We start from the raw sequence: 25,164 nt of genomic DNA, 5'->3' as shown, positions 1-25,164 counted from the left end.
TCTCCATTTTACATTGCTAAATCATTGGTGACACAGCAATGCTACTTCAACTGACGTATTCCACACCAGTTCTGACTGTCCCCACACACCAATAACTGATGACTCAATGTTGTAAAACATACTCTCCTAAGAGATTAGGTAGTTCAGGTTCTTGCAAATACAACCTGGCTGTATACTGCCATCTGAACCTTAACAGACAGATAAATATATTCGTGGAAAATACCTACAAGCATAGGTACCTGCTTTTAATTGGGAAAGCATGAGCCTTCCTTGTCCTGTTCAGTTGCTTGAATACAGCGTTTCACAAACAGAGGGACTTGATTATCACCCCAGATTTGGTAAGTGTGCTAAAGCAATGTTTCTCTCCACACCCCACAGCCTCACAAAGATGGTTATTGGGAAAAGAACAGATTTCTCCGTCTTCACTTTGTGCCTTAGCTGAGCGGCAAGGGACAGAATTCTCACCTTTTCCTTTCCCTGACCCAGAGACAGATGTGCACTGCAATTAAGGAAAGAATTCTTTGAAGTACTTAATGTCAGAATACTGTATTTATATGAAATTTTAAATGTATGTTTCAGTATCTTTTAAATATGAAGCAGAATTTGGGGGAAAAAAAGTCTGACTCTTTAAACCTAGACTCTCCAACAAGAATAAGTAACTTAAAATGTAAACAGATATTTCAGTCACAAGGTGAATATCCTTAAAGGAAAGTAGAACTAAGAATCAGTGAACTAAGCAATATGTTTCCTTTACCTTCTGAAAGACCTACTGAATTTCAAGTGATAATGTTAGTTTGACATTTTGTCATCTACAACAGACCCATCAGAAATGGAAATCAATTTGCTTTCATGAACAAGTTCTGTGCTAGGGGCTGGTTATATAAATCACAGGTTTCTGATTCCATTGAAAATCCTGGCTTCTTAATTCCCTACTTATGCACACCATTAAGAAACACTGTCAAATTTTGTAATGTTTGTGGATAATTATATCCCCAAAGGTATGCTGTATATAAAAGCACATTTCAAAAAGGGAAGGGCAAATGGTTTAAAATCCAAAAAAATAAGTAAAAATTAAAATTGTTTCCTGTGCAACACCTAAGAAAGGTGCTTTAGAATAAAAGGATCGTTTTATTTCATCATCCAGGAAAGCCCTTGGTTATTCGTGAATCAGGGAGGAAGAAATAGCACAACATAGATACTTGGTTAACAATCCCAACTTCTGATCTCATCCCGTTGGCAAGTAATTGAGGAAATTCATAGCCACTGGCTGGAATCCATCCTGGCTGAAGAAAACTGTAACGTTTCTAGGAATTTCACATTGACAGCTAGGTACAATTTTCTGTGTACACTGGTCACATTTTCAGGACAGCAGGCCACATCACAGAGCTTGGGAGGCACGTAGACTATTTCAACAAATCAGGCTTAAGCAGACTGCTTACCTGAGTACAACATAATGCTGCCTCAGTGAACAGATGTGCAAGGATCTTGGGACAGTTTCTCCTGTCCTATTCTCTTCCTCTACTAAATCCTCTCTCCTTTTTACTGTTTGCCTACTTTATTCTACTATCCATTTGAGGTGAGAAGTCTAATCTTAGTTAACTGATACCTTCTTATATACCTAGGTCCCCATTTTAATTTGGTAAAGTCATGGGTGATATAAGCTATGTCACTTCAGTTGTAACCTTCATTCTCCTTTCCAGTGACTTATATGGAATTTAGCAGGTTCTCTCTATAAATGGATCTCATATTCCCACATACATTGGGGAAATTAGATTCTTTATAGAATTCTTGAACGTGGAGGTGTCTTGGTTAAAGGCATTTATATTTCCCTACCTGCAGCCACCAGCACTCTGCTAATAATCCTTTCTACACAGTTGCCACTCATGCGTTTATGCCTGGAAACATTCTCTGATGGCGCTGGGGGTGGTGAGGGATAGCACTCCCACTGGCTCTCTTCTTTTGGGGCTACCATCGCCTTTATACTCAGCCTTTTAAATTAATTCCCATATGGGAGATTTTCGGCCATGTGAAAATTTTTTTACTTTTTATGCTGATGAAGGTATATCTTTTGCTTTTTAAAGAACAAACCTCATTTGAGATAGAATTTTAAAAAACAACCCACTTCTATGATGACCTGTATAGCCACATTAAAAAATGCCAGGCATTTCTTTTAACTGAATAGTTTCTAGTTACTATGACATATCTACATGTAAGATAAAAAATACGCTAAACACAATAAACTGTGTATTTTCAATTCAAAGCAATTCACTGCAAATGTGTAGTTTAATAAAAATAGAATATCCATTGACACACAAAAAAACTTTCAAACAATTGGGGTGCAATACTACCATCAAATTTTAATCAAATAGACTGCTTAGATCAGCTCTTTAATTTTGTCCATTATCATTAGGTATTAAGACAGTGCCACTCAGTTTTATGTTTTTACCTCTCTCTACTCTTTGTTATTTGGCATAAGTAAGATTTAGGTGAAAGAAAGTAAAATAGAGCTAGCCTTGAATTAACAATGCTGTACAAAATGCCCCTCAGCAGGAATAATATTTTTCCTCTGTTGAAGCAGTTAATGTTCTTTAATTTAAGAAACAGACATGTTTTTCTTATCCTCAGTCACTTAGTGTGTCTCCCCAGTAAGAAAGCTAAATTGGTCAGTGAGATTTAGTTTCGGTAATATTTTAAAAGATACAAATTTTTTCCTCATTTTGTTTTTCTCCGTCCCTTCCCCTTTCTTTCAGAGTAACACAGACACAAATTAATAGGGGAATCGAGAAAAAAATGTATTCTTTCCCAATGGGATGGATGAGGTAACATCCATCCATCCATCCATTCATTTGCTTTATAAGATGAGAAACTGAATTCTTCTTTCCAGATAGGTGTCATGGAAAATAATCAACCATGCTAAGCCCATAAAAATGGTAGATATTCTTTTATGTATTTATTTATTTTTTTGCGGTACGCGGGCCTCTCACCGTTGTGGCCTCTCCGTTTGCGGAGCACAGGCTCCGGACGCGCAGCGGCCATGGCTCACAGGCTCCGGACGCCCAGCGGCCATGGCTCACGGGCCCAGCCGCTCCGCGGCATGTGGGATCTTCCCGGACCGGGGCACGAACCTGTGTCCCCTGCATCGGCAGGCAGACTCTCAACCACTGCGCCACCAGGGAAGCCCCCGGTAGATATTCTTAAGAGTATAGTTTTTCCAAAATTTGAAGGGAAATTTTTTTTTTTCTTTTTTCCACCCCACTTCAGATTTACACAAAGAATGCAATTTCCTTTCAAGACATATGTTTTGGTGAGTCTCAAAAATAGTAGAGTAAAAGAGGAGGACAAAGAATTGTTTGAAATAAAGTGATCTATTCACCTCTCAAGGCGATATCAACGGGGCTGTAAAACTTTCAGTAAACACTGTGTTATGGACAAGAGGAGTCATGCCTCTTACCTGGTGTTTGGAAATTAAGGCGCCTCAGTTCTACTGGGTCTGTTGGATGGTGTGAAGGGACCTCCTTACTGTTTGGTATGCTGCTCTTTCTAGAATCAGACTCTGCCCTCTTCCTATAGGGAGAGAATAAAAATTTAAGAGTAAGACAACCAAAAAAATGGAAACAGATTAAAAAAAAAGCAGAGTTATGCCCCTCCTAACCCCCCACCCCCCATTTTCAGGTTTAAAACTTTTTGACTTTTGTGACTTCGTTCAGGTAACTTTTTTTTTTCTTTCGGTACGCGGGCCTCTCACTGTTGTGGCCTCTCCCGTCGCAGAGCGCAGGCTCAGCGGCCATGGCTCACGGGCCCAGCCGCTTCGCGGCATGTGGGATCTTCCCAGACCGGGGCACGAACCGGTGTCCCCTGCATCGGCAGGCGGACTCCCAACCACTGAGCCACCAGGGAAGCCCTGTTCAGGTTACTTTTTTCTCTCCTAGCGTACAGTATTTCCTCAGGTCTGAAATTTTTAAGTGGATCATCTCAAAGTCCTCCTTTATCTCTGGATTTAAATAATTCAGTGATTCTGCCTTTAGGCTTAAGGAGGTGTTGGTGAGATAGGTTTGGAAACTTGTTTAGCTTTTCTCCCTCATCCACTAGTTCTATTTGTGAGGGATAGGATAGAGTAACCCTAGTAACCAATACTAAAATTGTGGTTACCATGGGAAAAAACTCATAGAAACTACTGGGCCTCAAGCTAAACAGCTAAATCTGCCCCCCTCCTTTTCCCTTTAGGATACATGACTGGGGGCTACCAAGTGGATCTGCCCTGGATTTTCCCAGAACCAGATAAATACAGTAAGTGCATTTCTAAGATTTCCAGTTAACCTAATACCTGGTAGGAGAATCAGGACCACACAAAACCAACATCCCTTTTCTCTTTTCAAATCCCAAGGAAAAAACAGTATCAGCTGTTTATGGTGTCAGGCTAACTCTCTTTGCTTAAGGTGTCATAATGTAATTTTAATAAATGTCTATGCAAGAAATGTGAGGTTTTCTCGTAAGATTTCTTTATCCTTTTTTTTTTTTTGGCCCCCCAAACAAATAATCACAGAGTAGTAGCTAGCTATTTTCTTTAAGGTTGAATTAGATTAAAAATTCACTTAACTAATGGAGAACTTTTCAAACAGTGCTTTATTCCAAATACAGATTCCAGCAATCTCCAGGCCGGAGGCATAATCCTAGCATCTCACCCCTTCTCAGAGCAAAGGCATTCTTATTTGGAGAAAGGGTGCAGCAGTATTTAGGAACTCTCCCTTTCTCTTTTTGATATGACGGTGGTACAGCTCGTTAGTGTTGCTGTGGCAGTGGGCTCTCATTCAGCGCCACCCAGGTCGTTCCACGGTTAGCCAGAGGGCTCCTGTTAAATAGCCTTTCTTTCCATCTCTGCTCATCTGTATAGAATAAAACCAACCAGGGGATGAAGGGCAGATTGATGTGAAGGGAAAGCACACTTGATTTGCTCAAGTGCAATGCCTTCAGCAAAACATCCTCAGTGGAATGAATATTTGGGGGTGAGTCCTGTTAGACACCTTGCTCTCTCAGAACCTTGGATTAACCTGTCTCAGGCTTCTCTGTTTCCACCTAAAAGTGTCAGGTATAGCCTTAGGACTGAGCATACTGCCAAGCCCTACTACCAATCGGAGGAAAGCAGTGAGTTGGAGGCATGCCAAAGGTACTGGCAGCTCCAGTTATATGGAGTAGAAAATGAGAAGGAAAAGGAAAAGAAGAGATGGAGAACTGGTCCGAGAGATATGAGAAGGAAGAGAAAAAGGGTCTAGGAAGACAATGGGAAAGAAGGATATGATGACCACTTTCACAATAGAAAATGTCACCGTGTTTATGCTGGGGGTATGTGCCTCACAATACAGAGAGACGTTTTACTCTCGAAGATGCAGGATCTAAATGGGTTAATGAAACACCGCCGAGTGTGGCCAATCAATCCCACGTGTGACAAACATATGGTTGGTCTTCTCCAAGTAATCCCAGTGGCCCTTTTCGGGTTTGGGTCTTTTCACACAATTTGGCACATGGCTTTACTGATGCGCCAGATCCCATGACTGAAAACTGGATTTTTATCCCTTTTCAAAGTGGCTCTACAGTCTTTCTTGCAGGATTACGGAAACCACATGAAGAAATATCTGGGCAAGGAGACCCTCACTCTTGCAGATATTGTGGGACACCCTCCTTATCTTCCTTTGTGCTGAGGCCAGGCTGAGTGATGTGAGACACAGGGAAAGAAAGAATACTCTCTAAAGACATTTACTCAGTTTCTCTGGCGCCAGGAAAGTTGAAAATGCCATCTTGTTGCCCGACGAGTCTCGGAAAGCCCAGAGCATGGGGACTGAAGTTACAATTCATAATCGTAATAAACGGGAGGGGTGTCCCGACATTTAATAACTAACATCTCCCTCACCTAATCTGTCCAAGTAAGATAATCTCCAAGAAATCAGACTCCAGAAGTCCTAGCCAGCTAGGAAAAGCAGCTGTTTAAATTTTATTTTGCTTCTTTTAGTTTTGATGATCACAACAGGGGTGATTCCGGCTGCCCACACTCTTTATCGCATTATTTTTAAACAGAAATGTGTTAAAATGTTTGTTTTCCAACAAAGAATTTCTAAGGAAGATTTGCAAGATGAAGAGTTTGGTCATCATCAGTAACAGTGGTCATTTTTAAAAACTGAATTTACTGTTGCAAGGTACTAAATGGTGTATAATGATCTAAATCAGTCCCAACAGGAACGTAAGGAGTAACTTTTTTTTTTTTTTTCTGGTAAGTTTTCAGAGGTCTCATTATTCTCATTTTCGTCTACTGATAGAAAAAAAGCAACAAATAGTGACTTGAACCAGATTCTGAATTTTGCCTCGCTGTTTTCTTTTTTCTATTAGGATTATAAAGCCCTAGGGTAAGTTTATTTCTCACAGTGAGAAGTATCTACCACGTGCAGGGGTTATCTGGGTGAAAAGAAAATAGAAGATCACATGACATTTCAGATATGGCAGAAACTGCTAATAGCATAAAGATATGTGGTTTTTGGGGGGCTGTGAATACTGTACAACAAAAATGCTGCTCTGTGGTCTAAGCGGGGTTTTATTTTCACTTATTCTCACCTGGTTCTTATCTACAGGTAAGGTGGGGAGAAAAAAACAAAAGGATGATCTTGTGGCAGATCATATATATCTATTTACTTGGAACAAAGATATTCAGACATACGAGTACAGGCTTTTGGAAGAAATATATTTATTTGAATATTCATAGAGATGTCAAAGAAATCAATTGGGACACTTAACGATTCTGACATCATTAAGAATGGAACCCCAACTCTACGACTATTGGTGTGAATCTCCTTGGGTAAGTCAACTACAAACCTTCTTAATTTCTTCACTTATAAAATAGAGAAGGAGTGTTAAAAGATGATATCTACTTTGTGGCCCATTTCATTTTAATAGAACGAGAAGGTAGTGATGAAATTGTGAAATGAGGACAGTGTTGTAATGAGAAGGTGGATCTCTGAGTGTATTAACTAGAGTCAAAGTGTTTTGGTTTTGGGCTAGAAAAACTATTTTGCATGTGTTTCCTGCTGGATTAATGGCAAGCACACCTTCTCAGAGATAGTCTGAGTTTCCTGCCAGTGAAAGTGTAATAAGTGATTTTAGGGACAATAATACAGCAGTAATTCTCAAACTTTGGTATGCATCGGAGTCGCCTACGAGGGCTTGTTTAAACGGCAGGCTGCTGGACCAACTCCCAGAGTTTCTGATTCAGTAGTTCTGGGATTTGGGGGAGCCAAGAATTTGTGTCTCTACCAAGTTCCTAGGTGACGCTGATGCCACTGCTGCTTGTCCCGGGGCCACTCCCAGAGAACCCCTGTAATACAACATTGGGAGGGAGGCGTGTTAGAGGAGCACTGAGATCCTTTTCTTAGTTTAATCAGGAATTCATATATAGACATCTAGGTATGTGTTAGAAAGCTGCAGGGTTAGCTTCGACTGATCAACAAATAAGCAGTATAGGGATTATTATTGTTATTATTGCTAGTATTATTCAAGGCTGGAAGACAGGGAAAATAATTTGGAATTAAATATAAGTTTTCACTAAGGCACTGACATCAACATTAGCAGGGTGTGAGAATGCTAGTATTCCTGTACACAGTGTCTTGAGATCAAACTTTCAGTAAAAACAAAAGAAAAATGGCTTACATTAACACATACAGATGCTCATTTAACCTTGACTACAAACAAAACTCAGACTGGTTTTAGTACCTTCTAAATTTGGCTTTAAATACTCTAGTCTTCATATATAGACAAACTATTTCCCCCCAAATCATTTTAATATCAAAATTATTTTATATATCTAGGCTTCGTCCATCTTCCCCTTGCCAGTTGCATCTTTTATATCCAACCTCCACCCTCGCCCCCTCAATACCTCCAAAGTCTACCCGTATCTTTTTTTTTTTTTTTTTGGACTGAGCATGAAAGGGGTTCTCTATTCCTCACCTGTCAGGTTTACTGCTCCATTTTAATGCAGCAAAGAAAGAAAAAGAAAGGCTAAATGTTAGTTGGCCAATGGTAACAAGAGTAACCATGACAACCAAGATTTAACAGTGCTCAGAATCAGGGATATATAACACATTAGAAAATGATAGCATATCAAAATATTTAAAGGCCTCTAGACATGAAGCAAATGGAAGACATGAGCGTACATGGCTAAGCAAAACATTTGTGTGTGTGTGTTAGTGTCAGACTCGCTTTCATTCATCAATCCACAAAACACTGCCACAATTAATTATATCGCAGGAAGTGTTTGATGGTAGAGATATAATTTGATTTTTACAAAACACGCCATGAGACAACTGCTACTGTACTTAATGGGAATATGACCTCATTCCATATAAGAAATTTAGTTCATTTAAGAATCTTCAGTTAAGAGATACAGTATTCCTTTAATGATTTAAAACACCTGCAAATTGCATTGACCTGCACAGAAATCTGCACAATTGCATAATACACCACCAGATTACGAAAGTGGCAGAAATGATTTCTTCAAACACCTTTTGACAAGTAAGGTGATCGTAAGTTTTTTCTTTCTAGTAAAAGATTAAATACATTTTCAGTTTTGGAAAATATAATATTCATCATTATAGATCTACAGAGCATGACCCATTTATATAGCTGTGCTAATCCAGAAAAGTATTTTTATTACCGGCCACTGACATGACAGGTATTTTCCTAGTCACAGAGGCGCTGCTGTCTGGGAACACTTGCAGCTCATTCTCATAGACACTTTCACCTGTGATAATATGTGTATTGTTTAACCATGTCCTTTGGGCAGAGAGTATAACCTTCACCTGAAGAGAATTCATCTAAACGGTCTTCATGTTGAGGCCAATTGTAAAGTGTTTAGGGAGTTCTCAAGTGCGAAAAATAAAGGTGCCAGGTCCACTTCAATGCGAATGACATAATACACACCCATATTGCTGGAGGATCTGGCTTTAAGGCAATCCAGTCCATTTCTTTTCAAAAATACAAAGTCCACATTTAAATTGTACAAACACACACATACAAAGTGAATAATGAAAATGATATCAAACACACAGGTTCTTCTTTTTATTCTTAAAATAATTTAGCTGGTTGCACCAGGCTTGCAAAAATTCCTACCAATGTCCTCAGCTTGCTTAGTTTTAATCCGTGAGGTCATCAGTGAATCAGTTGTAGGAAAAGCTATTCCTCTGAGAGGAAGAGAAATACCTAGTGAACTGCCAGTTCTGTATACGAAAAGGCTGTTGAATATTAGGATGAACCAGTGCATGGCGTGCGCTTCACTCCCTCTGCCACAGCAATGTCAGCCTTACTGCACACATGGGTACATAGCTGGTACCAATATCTAAGTTTGAATTCTTTTGGAAGTGGTGTATTTAAACTACAGGCTGAGGGTTTTATTACAGCTCTTGCCAGTCAAGATGAACGTGATAAGCAGTGATGGAGTAAACAAGAGGAGGGAACTGAGTGTATCACTATTGGACTTGTGTAAATTTGATTATTCAGTAGTCCCCTGTACCATGCACTCTACCGGGCACAAGGAATACAATGAGGAATAAGACGGAGTCCTTGACCTACAGTTTAGTGGGGGGAGAAAGCCAAGAAAATGGGCAATGGCAGTGATGGGGTAGGTTCTATAATATAGAGAAGTAGAAAGTGCTCTAAGAGCGTACAGCAGGGGACCCTAAGGCAGCCTGAACTGGTACAGCACAGAGGACATGAGGAGGACAGTCACTGAGAAAGGCTTTCATTTAGTAAGCGGATCTTAGCTTAGCTTATTTCTAAAAGGTGAGTTAGGTTTTGCCAGGCCAGGAGGAGTGGAGTGAGAGGAAAGGCTTTCCAGGCTTAGGGAAGGCATTGCCCAGAGCGGGGGGGCGTGGCAGCCTATTTCTTCATAGCATCTCAGAATAGTCTGGACTGCATTGCTTTCTTTGATAACACCTTGGAAATATACGTAGGGTTGATACAAAAAGACGACTTAAAGAGGCAGAGCCCACAGGGAGCCAATGTTGGATCTGGGAAAAGGTGAAAAAGCTGAAGTCTGTATTTTAGTCACAGCTACCTCATGGTCTTCACACATAAACTAAACATCTTGGGGTGGGGATGGAAATTATTTACTCTCTACAGTGTCCACCCACATTAGACTATTACTATTCAAGAATGTGAATTTGGTCTAGACCATGCCTTAGCGCTTTCCAACCTCCTAATCCATTTTTTTTTTCCTTCCATACTACACGGTAAATACTTCTCAGCCATCTTGAAATGCTCTTCGTAGAGTCAGTCAGGTTAACATTTTATTTTAAGAATATTTTCTCTAGGAATAATTCCTGGACAGTTTTAGAACCAGCGACTGAAAAGCCTTACATGTGTAGCAGATGTGCAGGGTAGATGAACATCAAAGAGCATTCAGTTGCTTTATGGATTCTTTTTTCTTTGTAGGGGAGGATAGATGAAGGGCACCATGGAGTCATTTAGAAAACTTACACATGCACTGGAGGCAGAAATAATATAGTATTAATTCTGTTACTTGGTTTTTTTTTAGGTTCTCAGATTAAAAAAGTCAGTCAATTATCTAATCTACATACTTATTTTCTAAAAGTGAAGAAACCGAGGCCAGGAGTGGTAGCATGAATTTCTACCCCATTTAGCCAGCTAGTCACAGAGCTGGGACTTGAACTCAGGTTTCTTGCTTCCTAGTTCAGTATTTTTCTAAACTTTGCTACCTCTTCTCTCTGCAGTTTAAATTGTTAAATCATTGTATGTATCACATATAGAGTACCGGATTTCCAAAAATTCCTAGTGCAAGGAAATTAACACTAAAGACCTACCAAACACGTTTTACTATTCTGATGGCCCTCTAGGCCCTTACAAAGGCTCCGTGACATGTTTTATCATTGATTATCAATATATTATAGTTTTCAAATGATTAAATTGAAAACAAAGTCAAATGAATAGAATGTGGAAGTGTGCTCTTCCATTTTAACATAATTAATAGGGATAAGTCTCAAAGTCTCCTCGGAGAGCTCAGTGAAATGTATTTGTTTATATGGACGAAGCATCCACAGCTACAGACCCATTCCTAACACAAGTAGTCGTGTAAACAGGTGTGTATTACCAACAGGATATATGTGCATCACCAATATTTTATACTCATTCCCGACTCAAAGTATTATTTGCACACAGGAAGTGAAATAATACTTTAAAAATAATAATGCTGATAATAATAATACATTCCATTCTGAGTCATTACCAGTGACCTATGTATAAACTGAAAGGCACCTAAGAAGAGGGATATAGTGTGTTTGTTTGTTATATAATTTTCTTTGCTCAGGATCCAAGCTATTAAAGACACTATTCATTGCCTACAGAAGATTTCCTCTTGAACTGTTTCATGATAATCAGGAAGGACATTGTTGGGTCTACTTGAATTTCAAGTCAGGAATGTTCTTTACTGCTGAAGCAAGCATTTCTATTTCAGAAATGCTTCATGGGCTTTCAGATGGTTAGCTAAATATACTTAGCATTCGAGGATGTGTGCATTTCCCAACAATTGCATTAGACGATGCTTACATATGCACACACTGAAATGCAACTTCAACAGTCATAAAAATCTTTAAATACGATGCCTCTTTTTGCAGGATTAGGAAAAATTATAACTGAGTTTATTTTTTTCAAGCACGTGTGGATAAAGAAAACTTTAAAAGGATTTCTAGCGGGTTGGCCAAAAAGTTCGCTCGGGGTTTTCCAGATGAAAGCCCCGAGCGAACTTTTTGGCCAATGCACGCATGACTTAATGATAGCCGGATAGATTCACCACTTAAAAAAAGGTAAGCATCTTGTTCATTTTGAGTAATCACACAATGTCACGTGATATGATCTAGAACTGCAACTGTCAGCCACCAGTTGTCTTCTGGTCTGACTCCCACAGCAGGATGTTACCACTTAAATGAATGTTTCACAGAAAACAATTAGAATTCTCTTTTTACTTTTTTCTTCTTGTATTCTCTCCTGGTAATAAGTGCGGTACCTGAACAGCAAAGCTGTTGCTTGGACTCGGACTCACATAGGATCTCTTACTGTTCTGGAGTATGTGGGACCTCGCACTTCCTGCCCTTTAGCTCTTACGTAAGAGCGAAGGGATCAAATACAACAGCACACTGATAAGATACAGACTGGGATGGGAAGATTGAAACCATCAACTAAGATGTTTGGGCCTGTCAAGCAGTTGCTTTTTCAGCTATTATTTTATGGAGTGGACAATTTGAGTGATGGCAGTGATCGGGAAGAATAATGATGGATTTATTTTTTTTTAATTCTAGAAAGGATAGGCGATTTAATGGGCTATGGTATGAACTTCTTTAACTAACTTGTCCTTTTTTTCTCAACTCTGGAATAGAATGGAATACAGCCTCATAAGAGAGAGTTTTGCAAGGGAGAAGTGTCTGTCTTGAAAAGTATGTTTTTGAGTCAAAAGAAGAGCTTATGAAAAAAGAGCTATTCCAAGAACAAAGGAATGCAGGTAGGAATAATTAATGTAAACCCAATGAAGGGAGATATACGGGTGGGAAAAAGAGATAATGAAAATAAGATATCTTGTCAGATTAAACATGTGAGCAAGCATCAAAATGAAGACATTCTCATCTAATTTTGAAGGTCAAGGTTATAGTGAGGGAAGAAGAGAGAAAAACTATCTTGCAGTAGAAGGAAGAGAGTAACTTCACAGTGGCATTCCGACAGATGACACACTACAAAGGAAACACAGATTAAAGGTTCATGAAAATAAAATTTGGAATGGAAGAAAAGAAAAATTGATATAAAGGGAGAGAGAGAATTCAGAATTCAGTCATTCTACATGTTTAAGAGAGATGGTAATTGTTAAAATTTTATACATTATTGTATTTTTTAGGTCAGAAAGGATTAAGGGGAAGAAGAATTACTCACGTCTTCTATCCAACTGCTTAAGCAGTGACCTAGGGGAAGAAATCTTGCTTATGTGTAATGGAGGCAGAAATGGGATTGACAAGAGTGGATCAGAAAACACAGGTAAATGTGGGTTATTTGCATCCCACCTGTGGTCAGACACTAAATCATATGGATACGTGGGGGTATCAAGACTAAGGTTATATTTTTTCTAAAGGAAAGTGGTACCTTGCATTTCCTCTTGGACACAAATGGGAAAGGGAAAAAGTTCATCCTCTTCCTATCTTTTCTTTCTTTGCTCTTCTATTTTTAGCCACTTTTGCTAACTTTTGAAAATAGCCACGGGGGTGGGGGGAGGGCAGGGAATCTCAGCCGACAAGCAAGTTAGTTAGACTTATGAACTGGACGCAAATGTGCCAACTTGATCTGAAACAATCCAGTGTGAGCTTCCTTGGGACTATCTGCTTGTGAATGTAGTAACATCTCAGCTGTCATGCAAAGCGCTCATTCTGCATAAGTAAGTAAGTATCTCAGAAGATGGAGGTTGGGATCTATGCCTGCTGGGCAACAGAGTCTATACCACATGGTGAATGAGATTTTAAATAGCTGAGTCTTTACGTTTTGTTCTAACGCTAATGGACACCGTTTTGTCCAGTGATTATTGGAAGTATTTCTACTAAGATCAACCACACAATGACCCTAGAAGGATAATAAAGTCTTTGCAATAGAAATATGGGGCAAACCTACCTTTTATAAAGAAGAATAGCTATGACAATGCAGATGATAAAGACCACTGCAAGGACAGGACCTACAACCCAGATCAAGCCTTCTTCTTCGTCTGTGATTGGCTGTGGATCCAAATCCATTGACACAACAGGATCAGAGTAAGGGCTGGTTGCATACATCTTCTGAGGAAAAACAGAATCTGTGTTTGTTAGTTAGTTAGAAAATAATGCCTTTCTAGAAAGTATCTTGAGCATTAGAACATCGTGGATTTGATAATAAGTGTGTAAAATAAAAAAGGAGGGGAGAGAAAGGAAGAAAAGAGGTTTTGTAATCGAAATTTCCTTTAAAGTATTTTACAATAAAATCATTTTTGATGGTATAAATTACTCCATAGATACTTTTTCACTGGGATCTATATGTGGCATATTAAATGATCTTATGAAGGACCAGTCAATTAAGCAGTCACAAAATGTTCAATGAGCATTTACATTGTGCCAATGTGTTACATGCAATGAGAAAAATACAAAATATTATCGGTCCAGCCATTAAGATATCATCACTCACTCAGCTGAGACCAAATTACAAGAAAGTAACATTTATACAGCAAATTATCGGTATTGCATTAAATTATGTAAGTAGTCCTACGTACTGCACCTTTGCAAGAAAATGAAGGCCAAAATCTACAACTGCAAAAGAAAAGTCCAGTGTTCAAATTATAACTGCAACACGCATGAAAGTGATAATGATATGGCTTTTTAGAAGATAACATTTTGAGAACTTACTTAAAAGGATTTAGCATATCTATTTAATTTTATTACAGTACTGCTCAGAGGTTGGTATAACAGAAAAGGAAAACCTTAAATACACTGTGGGAATGTAAATTGGTACAGCCATTATAGAACACAGTATGTTGGTTCCTCCAAACATTAGAAATAAAAGTACCATATGACAAATCCCACTCCTGGGTATATAGCCAAAGGAAAGGAAATCACTGTCTCAAAGATACCTGCATACCTGTGTCCTCTGCAGTATATTCACAATATCTAACACATGGAAGCAACGTAAGTTTCTTTTTATGGATGAATGGATAAATGTGGTTCTCTATAGACACAGATACATACACACACAATGGAACATTATTCAGCCATTAAAAGGAGAAAAAAAGGAGAAAATCCTGCCATCCGCGATGACATGGATGAATCTGGAGGGCTTTATGCTAAGTGAAATAAGCCAGACAGAGAAAGACATATATTGTATGGTTACAAGAAGAATGAGTGAGTTCTGAAAATCTAAAGTGCAGCAAGGTGACTATAGTGAGTGACACAGAACGGTATACCTGAAAGTTTCTGAGAGTAGATCGTAAACATTCTCACCATACACACGAAACGAACAAACAGTTAATTTTCTTGAGCTTGGTAATCACAGAGTCTGTGTATACAGAACTATATAGAATCATCACATTGTGCATTTTAAATATGTGCCACTATATTTGGCAATTATTCCTCAATAAAGCTGCAAAGATATACATATATATATATATATATATATATATATATATGGAAAGTCACTTGGTGAATGAAGGGACTGCATATGCATGAATTGTTTCTATAATATCTTGTTTTGTTCTGTCCTATTTTAGACTCGCTCAGAAAAATATTCTCGTGACTCTGCCTCTCTTTAAAATACTATTTTTCCCACTAGAGACCAGTCCACATTCACGAGCTGCCCCACATGTCTTAAGAACAAACAAACAGCTCACAGCTCAATAACAAAAAAAACCAAACAACCCAATTAAAAAAACAAACAACCCAATTAAAAACTGGGCAGAAGACCTAAATAGACATTTTTCCAAAGAAGACATACAGATGGCTAAAAGGTACATGAAAAGATGCTCAACATCACTATTAGAGATGCAAATGAAAACTACACAATGAGGTGTCACCACACACGGGTCCAAATGGCCATCTTCAAAAAGTCTACAAATGCTGGAGAGGGTGTGGAGAAAAGGGAACACTCTTGCACTGTTGGTGGGAATGTAAATTGATACAGCCACTATGGAGAACAGTATGGAGGTTCCTTAAAAAACTAAAAATAGGACTACCATATGACCCAGCAATCCCACTACTGGGCATATACCCCGAGAAAACCATAATTCAAAAGGACACGTGCACATGTGGATGATCCGCAGGTCCATCCACCCCCTTTCCAGTCTCACACAACCACATTTCTCATTACCTCATTCATGTTCCCCCAAACCGTATCAAGAATTTCTTCCTTCCTCTAACAGTCTCCACTGCTGCTAGAGTTATCCTAAACTGCATCCGTAAAACCTTCAGGAGGCTCTCTAGGGATTCCTAAATAAAAGCTAGACATCTTAGCACGATTCTTAAGGGCCTCCACAATTTTGTTTGAAACTTTCTTACCACATATAACATGTTCCATCACAATAGACTTCTTGCTGCTGCTACCAAAATGCTCTATTCTCTCTCTTTACTTTAACCCTCTCACAAGTTCCACGACATTTAGCTCCCGCAATCCGACTCCAAGGCCTCACTTAAATTTCGCCTCCATTGAAGCTGCCTCTCCTTAACTGGAAATAATCGGTCATTTCACAAAATGTAGGTAAAAGTCATTTTAACAATTTGAAGTTATTTGTTCCTTAATGGTAGTGGCCAGGCTCTATTTTGGTTTTTCATTTGTGTACATGCCTTATCTTCTTTAATGAAACTATAAACTCCTTGAAGGTAAAGATTTATATACAGTTTGTATGCTTAAAGCAGCAAGTACAGAACTTTGCATTTAGTGGGTTCCCAGAAAATCTCTGTTGAATAAAATAAAATGATCATTTTTTTTTCAAATGGCTGACATTATTAAAGCACGAGAGAGTATACTCATTTTTCCACTATCGGTAAATATGTTTAATTATTTTCAGTCTGCATTTTTAAACAATTAGCGCATATATTCTGCTTTAAGTAGGACAAGCTCAGCAGTCAATCTGGAGAACACATGCCCACGAAATGCCTGTATGCTATTCTCCCTTTCCATTTTCCTCACTATGTCCAGGAAAGAGATTGAGCAGACTTTTGGATTTTCTAATGCATCTAAAGAATACAAAAACTCAATATGTTTCTAACCTTCTTAGGGGCTGATTTAAAAAAAAACAAAACAAAAAAGATATGTACAGTGTAAGGATTTACACAAAGGGCTTAGCAAATACACTCTATGTGCAAGAAACATGATTCTTTTATATAATTAATTGTTTGTTTTGGTTTAAATTTTCCCCTTTCCATTTTGTAGGTCACACTCAAATTGTTTGGGAGACTTAAGTAAGCAAAACTCTCTGATTTGAAATTCTTTACCAAGAGCCTTTGAGATAATAATCTTGGTTAGCCAAGATGGAAATCTAAGCAGAGGTTTTTCCCAAAGTACATAGATTTCCAACCCAAATCAGGAAACAGAGACATGTGAAAATGAAAAGAAAACAAAACAGTAAAATGATATCAGCCTTATGAAAAGTAGAATTTGTTCAGTATGTGGGAGTAATGGAAAAGATTAAACGTTGGGTCACTCTAAACCAGTCCTTTGATATTCTTAATGAGGCAGTTAATTGGGGAAAAGCTCATGTCTTTGTGGGGGGAAGGGGGATATTTTCTGTATGCAAATTATCATCCCACCCTTGGAGTGGTTAGCCACTTTAACAATCACTCTTGAAAATCTGAGGTTTACAAAAGACTGTATCACTACGAGCATTATACTAGCTGGGTACAAGTCTATAAATGCTGGCATGAACACACATAGGAAACATAAAGGAAATACTGTTAGCTTTGACAGCGATGTTGAAAAAGATGATGGAGAAAAGGGGCAACTTAGACAATACATATTTGGGAAGAAATCCTAATTATATAATTAATGAAACAGTGAGATGACATACTAAGGGAAGAGGTAAACTATTCATCAATGGTGATACATTTCAACACTAGTTGAAATGTATCAAGTAGCTGAAATGTCTGTTAGAAACCAGAGTCTCTGACAGTGCATGATCTGATGAGATTCCATTTTTGCTGGATTCTCTGATCTATCTCAGTGCTCTGAACGTGCTTTCGGAAATGTCCTAAAGCTATTTAAAGAAAATTTCTTTCAAATATCTAAAAGTCATTAAAAAAAAGATAAGATGGTTCCAACATTCCATTCCCTTGATGTTCTGCCTTAAAACCTTCAACTAGGAAGAGAAAGCACATCCGTGCATTAAAATTCCAGGAAGCCCATCACTTTGTTTTCAAATGACATCCTGTGCACACACACAAAAAAACCAGGCAGAAAGGCTGCCTTTGTGTTTTGATTTTCCACGAGGGAATTCCTTCAGTCATTTGAAGAGAAGCCCCACTGTACATGCTAACACCTGATGTGGAGAAATCTTTGATATATCTCACACTTCCTATACCGGGGAAGGGACTGGCTCTATCTAGTTGCCACACCTGTCAGTTTTAAGCCCCATTAGAAAGGTATAGTTTTGAATATGTATATTAAATGTTAATGTGAACCGCCACTTCAAAATCTACCTCCCTCCCATCTACAATTTCTCGCCCTCTCTCTCTCCCTCTCCCTCTGTTTTTAACATTCAAAGCAACTGATGCGCAGAATGACATAAGAGCAAGATGAATTACATAAAAGAAGACAACTCATTATTTAGAGGACCTTAGGAATTCTCTGTTTTATTGAATTGTTTTCTAACTTTCTTGGCTTTTCACTGATAAAGTCCCTGGTAAATTGCTATAATTTAAAACCCAGGCTATGCTTGCCTTTTCCTAGATAGAACTTCCCTTGAATCTGGGCAGAAAGCACTATGGGTTCACTGGTAGTTATAGGAGAATAAAATACATACAATCACCCCCCCATCAATATTTTCAAATACTTGGAAATTAACTATGTTTAATCTCAGAGCTTGTTAGTTACTACTGTAATCACACAGGCTAAGATCTACTAGGTATTATGCAACATACCTAATATTAAACATATATTTGAAAACAGTCATTTTAAGAGGATGAGGAAGGAGACGAGCAATGATGGCTGTCACCCTCCTATCCAGATGTGGGTCACATCAAAAGGTCTTAAGAACCATGCCCCTATAAAAAGCATCCAAATTGGAAAGAAAGAAGTAAAACTGTCATTATATGCAGATGACAAGTACTATATATAGAAAACCCTCAAGTCTCCACCAAAAATATTATTAGAACTAGCAAATACATTCAGTAAAGTTGCAGGTTACAAGATTAACATACAGAAATCTTGCTTTTCTATACACTAATAATGAACTATCAGAAAGAGAAAGCAAGAAAACAATCCTGTTTAAAATTGCATCAAAAAGAATAAAATATCTAGGAATGAACTTAACCAAGGAGGTGAAAGACCTATACTCTGAAAACTATAAAACATCGATGAAGAAATTTGAAAATGATAAAAAGAAATGGGAAGATATTCCATGTTCTTGGATTGGAAGAATTAATATCGTAAAATGTCCATACTACACAAGGCAATCTACAGATTCAGTGCAATCCCTAGCAAATTACCCATCGCATTTTTCCCAGATCAAAAACAACACTAAAATTTATATGGAACCACAAAAGATTCTGAAAAGCCAAAACCATATTGAGAGAAAAAGAACTAAGCTCGAGGAATCATGCTCCCTGACTTCAGACTATACTATGAAGCTACAGTAATCAAAATACTATGGTACTGGCACAAAAACAGACACACAGGTCAGTGGAAAAGAATGGAGGCTCTAGAAATAAACCCATGCACCTATGGTCAATTATTCTACTACAGAGGAGGCAAGAACATACAATGGAGAACAGACAGTCTTTTCAACAAGTGGTGCTGGGAAAGCTGGACAGCTACCTGTAAAAGAATGAGATTAGAACATTCCCTCACACCATGTACAAAATAAACTCAAAATGGAATAAAGACCTAAATGTAAGGCCTGAAACCATAAAACTCCTAGAAGAGAGCATAGGCAGAACATTCTTTGACATAAATTGTAGCATTTTTTTTTTCTGGATCTCCTAAGGCAAAAGAAATAAAAGCAAAAAACAAAAAATGGACCTAATTAAACTTAAAAGCTTTTGCACAGCAAAGGAAACCATCAACAAAGCAGAAAGATAACCTACTGAATGGGAGAAAAATATCTGCAAATGATGTGACCAATAAGGGCTTAATATCCAAAATATATAAACAGCTCATACAACTCAATATCAAAAAACCAGACAACCCAATTAAAAATGGGCAGAAGTCCTGAATAGACATTTTTCGAAAGAAGACATACAGACAACAGGCATGTGAAAGGATGCTCAACATCTCTAACCATCCAAGAAATACCCATCAAAACCACAGTGAGATATCACCTTAAACCTGTCAGAATGGCTATCATCAAAAAGACCACAAATAACAAACGTTGGCGAGGATGTGGAATAAAGGGAACCCTTATACACTGTTGGTGGGAATGTAAATTGGTGTAGCCACTATGGAACACAGTATGGAGGTTCCTCAAAAAACTAAAAATAGAACTACCATATGATCCAGCAGTCCTACTCCTGAGTATGTATCTGAAGAAAATAAAAACGCTCGTTTGAAAACATACAGGTACCCCAATGTTCATAGCAGCATGATTTACAATAGTCAAGATATGGAAACCACCCAAGTGTCCATTAACAGATGAATGAATAAAGAAAATGTACATATATGCAATGGGATATTACTCAGCCGTAAAAAAAGAATTATGCTATTTGCAACAACATGGATGAACCTAGAGAGAATTATGCTTAGTGAAATAAGTCAGAAAAAGACAAATACTGTATCACATCACTTATACGTGGAATCTAAAAAATAAAACAAACCAATGTGTATAACAAAACAGAAACAGACTCACAAAGAACAAACTAGCGGTTACCAGTGGGGGAGTGGGTTAGGACAAGAGAGGGGTGTGGGATTAAGAGATACAAATGCCAAAACAAAAAACAAACAACAACAAAAAGAACCATGCCCTATCAATTTGGCACTTCATAAACTAGATGTCCATCTAAATTTCCTATCATTAGGGACACAGCCTTACTTGTAACGAAATCTCAAGCAGACTACTCAGCAGTGTTCAAAGAGTAGGCAGCCTGTTACCACATCTAAGTTAGCGAAATCTCTTGAGAAATAATTAGGGTGCATGTACCTATGTATCCCCAAATAACCAAATTCTGGTGAAAAATGTATAAGAATACCATAGGAAATTAGATGGACGCCATCATAATTAACTTACAGACTCTGCGTGTTCCATCACTGCTAACACAAAGAAGACATATTCTTGACCACTTTGGAGTTGCTTGTTTGTAAATCCACCATAATGTTTTTCATCCCCCAGGGTGAACTCAGTGGGAAGGACATCAAAGTGAGCGGCAATATATGGCTTCAATTCAACTTCTCTCCCATAACGGATGCTTCTGCGTTTCCTAGATATCTCTTTAAGCAGCTTAAGGGAAAAAAGTGGGAAACAGAGAAAGAAATGTAAACAACAATAACCCAATGTAATGACAATTTAATGGGAGAAATTAACTCAGGGCTGGGAACAACCCAAATACAGTGTGTCCACAATACGCGTAGTATGTCAGCATTACTAAATCTCAGTCTCTCTGTCTTCCAAAGGTAAGGCACTGAATTGCAATTGCAAGGCTCAGGCTGTAAACACTGGACGATTAGATCCTTTACTGGTAGTTCACATCACTGTCCACTCTGATGAAATCCTCTCAGAGGACAAGAATGCATTATAACTTGTCTGTGGAAAAAATTCAGCTTGATTCACAAAAGCCCGTCATGCAGGCTTTATCACTTACTATTCAACAAGTAGTACCCTCAGATAAAGCCATCAAAACGTTCAAAGACCAACTTTTTGGAGAGATTAGTACCATTTTAGATTACTTTTAGTAATGAGATAACTTGTATGATGTATATCCCCTCAAATCAGCAGAAATAGAATCTGATGACCAATTTTTAATTGACATTTTAAATAGACATGGTCACTTATTTAACGATTTCTGGCTTGACTTGGTTCCTTGATTAACCATTTGGGATAAAATGGTAAAATTCCTTGCATTTATCATGGCACCGAGTTTTTCTGGAGCTAATAGCTCTCTGGAGATGTTGAATTATCTTGCCAGGCAATAAAGGCAGGGTAGAGAAAAAATAATTTGAATATTACACTGAAGAAAACAAATATAAACACGTACACACAGAAATCCTTCATGTATTTCTAAAAGAAAAAAAGGACAAATTATGGTTTGATACTCTGTTGCTTTGCATTCACTCTTATTAGGAGAAACTCATGTTAATGATATTTCATGACAATTTCAAAATGATGTTTAAGTTATCTCTGTCTGCTTCCATTAAATATTGGTATTTTATAGGGCTTAACAGAGAAAAAGACGTTTATAGCAGTCTGAGATGCCTTTTGATGTAAGGGACAACTTAACTGGTGTTTTGAAAGAATTCTGATTTGTTTTACTATCTCTATAGAAAAGACTATCTGAGAACCTGGTGCAATGAAGGCCAGGCTTCTGTAATAATAACGGCTGCAGACTGTATATATGGCAAATACCAAATCCTTACGTTAGGAACCTGATGGTAAACTACAGTCTCTTCAACACAGAATGTACATGTGCTCAGCTGGTCAAAATTATAACTTAAAAATGTAAAAAATCACCCTCTTGGTTATATAGATAATTTGTGCCCATGTTATTGAATACTTAAAATGTTCTCAAATTTTCTGTTAAGTCTGAGTTTCTTGATACAATTAAAATTACATGAAATGTAAGTTCTTTTATAAAAAACACAGCAGAACTTGTTTAGCAAATTTGGACCATCTGATGATACATTCAGGTAGACTGATCAATTATGGACCAACTGAGTTGTAATAAAGCAAGTCCAGAAACTCAGCGCTATCTTTCAATCCTGTTGTCACATTTAGGTCTTATAATAATGATGATAATGACAATAATGCTTTTCTTTGTTAACCAATTCCTAGGTGCCAGGCACCGTTCTCAGGAGACTAAATAGGGCTTAGTTCATTTACTCATAAAAACTCCATGAAATAAGTTATCATTATCCCCATTTTATAAGTGAGGCAACTGAGGCAGAATAGAAAGTGACAATAGTGGATTCAATTGGTGAAATAAAATGAAATTACATGTAAGAGATTTTTTCCAACCATATTTTTATTTACTTAATGGCTGCACAATACCAAAGAAACATAATTGCAACATTTAGGCTAAATTAATAATGTTAACTCTTTTAACTCAGTCTATGCTTAGATATGTAATTTTTGTGCATCTGCTTTCATTAACACAGATAACTGTGTACTTAGATGTCTTTTTCCTAGATTCTTTTAACATGTATTTTTAAAATTCTGATGTAAATATTTAAGATATACTTGAAAAGTCACTACATAGGTTATTGTTGATATGTAGTCATTTATGGGCCATTACTTAGAGAAGGACAAATGAAGTGCAGAAGAGCCGAAAAGCTTTCTGAAGTTGGTTAATCGGAAACATTTACCATCAGTTGTTTATGCAACTGTGTCCCCTCTTCTACTTCACCGATCAAACCCTACCTTGATTTTATTCATATTTCAGATGTAGGCAGGCAACTGTCATAATTCATCCATATCACTGTCATCCCTAAGAGTACCTTTTGCTAGGGTTTCTTTAGAAGACTTCGAGGAAGTACTTTAACAGATTTTAGTGTTTTGGTGCTCCTAAGACCCAATGCTGCCATTCATTAAGGTCAAACCTGGAACATCAACCCTGGCCCTGTAGCTTGCTCTAATCTCTGTAGGATGCTCCCTGTGTTATACTTTAAATGGGTCAAGTGTGCTCAGGTGACACTGAAGTGAGCCACTATGTTGAAGTTCCAACCACAAATGACCACGTTATTTTACAGCAAGCCTTTGAAGTACAATGCGATGAAAAGCTTATGATGTATTACAAGACCTTTCCTGAATTAAATATAACTAACATTTTAGGAGTCATCCTGTCCAGAATTCATTTTGACTATCAATGTCTGCTCTGCCCAGGCTGACCCTGACAACTAAGAGTTCCAGTCTATGAATTTATCATGTGAAGATTATCCCCAGACAAAGGATAAATGAGCTCAGAAGATAATATCGAGAGTGACTCTGTGTAGAAAGCCTCTTTCCATTTTTTATGGGCCTAGGTGTGAGGCATGCATGTGGAAATCCCCTTAGGCTACCATTCTATTTGATGATTGGGGTTTCAACGATTTGAATTATAGGCCTTTCTAAAAAATCACTTGGTCAAATACATTTAAGAGAGGAACACTGCTTTGTCAAACCTGGCAGTACCAAGCTATAGATAAAATTACTACAGTGCTTTTATTATCCATGGTAGAAAAAAAATACCTGTCTGTAGGGATCAGAAACTGGATGAGTAAGCACAAAGTGAGGCCATAGCCTACTTTCATTAGTTCCCCTCCACAATAGTTACAAGATGTATTGGAGGTTTCCAGAAGATATACCAAGGGCTTTAGTTTTCTATCAGAAATAATTTTCATTTTCCAGTCAATGCATATCTTATTTCTTCCACCATTAATTCTACAATGTGGTCTCAATTATATCAGTAAGAAAAGTGGGAAAGAACCCATCCTGACCCCCAAATTTTGAATTAATAAATGTTCTTTATCAAACTATTATACAGATTAATGCACTACAATTTGTGGGATGATTAAAATGACCCTTTGTTATGGGAATCAGCAGCAGAGACCCATAGAATGTAATTGCAAGAAAGTTCAATGTCATATAGCTCTATACTTTAATCCATTAGAACTGATGTGCATTTTGGAGGTTGAAACCTAGCTGTAAAAGAGAATCAGCTTCCTATTACTTACAACCAAATGGCTCCACTTCTAAGCAAAGCTTTTTTTTTAAGGATTTGATGTCATTTTTGGCTTGGATGTTAATTCCTTGAAAACTTTTTTTTTTTTTTAATAGGTAGAAAGATTCATAGATTTTACAAGCTGCCTTTGCATTTTAAATCCAGTTCCAACTGAATTCTGCATTTCGGCTGAGAACTGATTAAAATAATAAAGACTATGTCAGGATTAACTGATTAGTCACTTGCAGGTAAAACATGCCTTGCTTGTTTAGAGACCAGCTAGCTCATCAAATCGCATATTCAGATGTACTCCTCTGACATCATAAAAAATGATTTTGTTCCTTTATTTTCAGCAGAAAAAAAAAAGTAAAATTTATAACAAATTACTTGACAGCATGATTGAAATGTGTCTCATTTTATACTCCTTCAGTGCTCATCTAATCACTAAGCGGTGACACAAAAGCATAGTCCTAACCTTGAACTCATCTCCCTTTCTGAACTTGATCAAGTTTAACTCAGATAAATGAAGTGGTTGATGATGAAACATACTTCTAGGGATGACACATGT

General features: G+C 37.7%; 1 protein-coding gene across 14 annotated transcripts in view; it reads right to left on the bottom strand.

The window, feature by feature from the left end:
* The window catches only part of PTPRD (protein tyrosine phosphatase receptor type D), a 2,135,645-nt gene that overhangs the window by 122,906 nt on the left and 1,987,575 nt on the right, over positions 1–25,164 (bottom strand). For 13 of the 14 annotated variants that reach the window (XM_079926376.1, XM_079926379.1, XM_079926370.1 and 10 more), the window contains 3 exons: positions 20,975–21,184; positions 13,696–13,856; positions 3,452–3,564 (listed from right to left, as the gene is read on the bottom strand). In XM_079926376.1, the coding sequence (XP_079782502.1) occupies positions 3,452–3,564; positions 13,696–13,856; positions 20,975–21,184 (484 nt within the window). The remainder of the gene's footprint in view (positions 1–3,451; positions 3,565–13,695; positions 13,857–20,974; positions 21,185–25,164) is intronic. The other variant, XM_079926373.1, reaches the window with a different exon arrangement.

Source organism: Stenella coeruleoalba, assembly GCF_951394435.1.
Source record: "Stenella coeruleoalba genome assembly, chromosome: 7".
In the NCBI taxonomy this organism is placed as follows: Eukaryota; Metazoa; Chordata; class Mammalia; order Artiodactyla; family Delphinidae; genus Stenella; species Stenella coeruleoalba.
The sequence above is the reverse complement of the archived record's forward strand: the minus strand, read 5'-3'. Positions and strand labels throughout refer to the sequence as shown.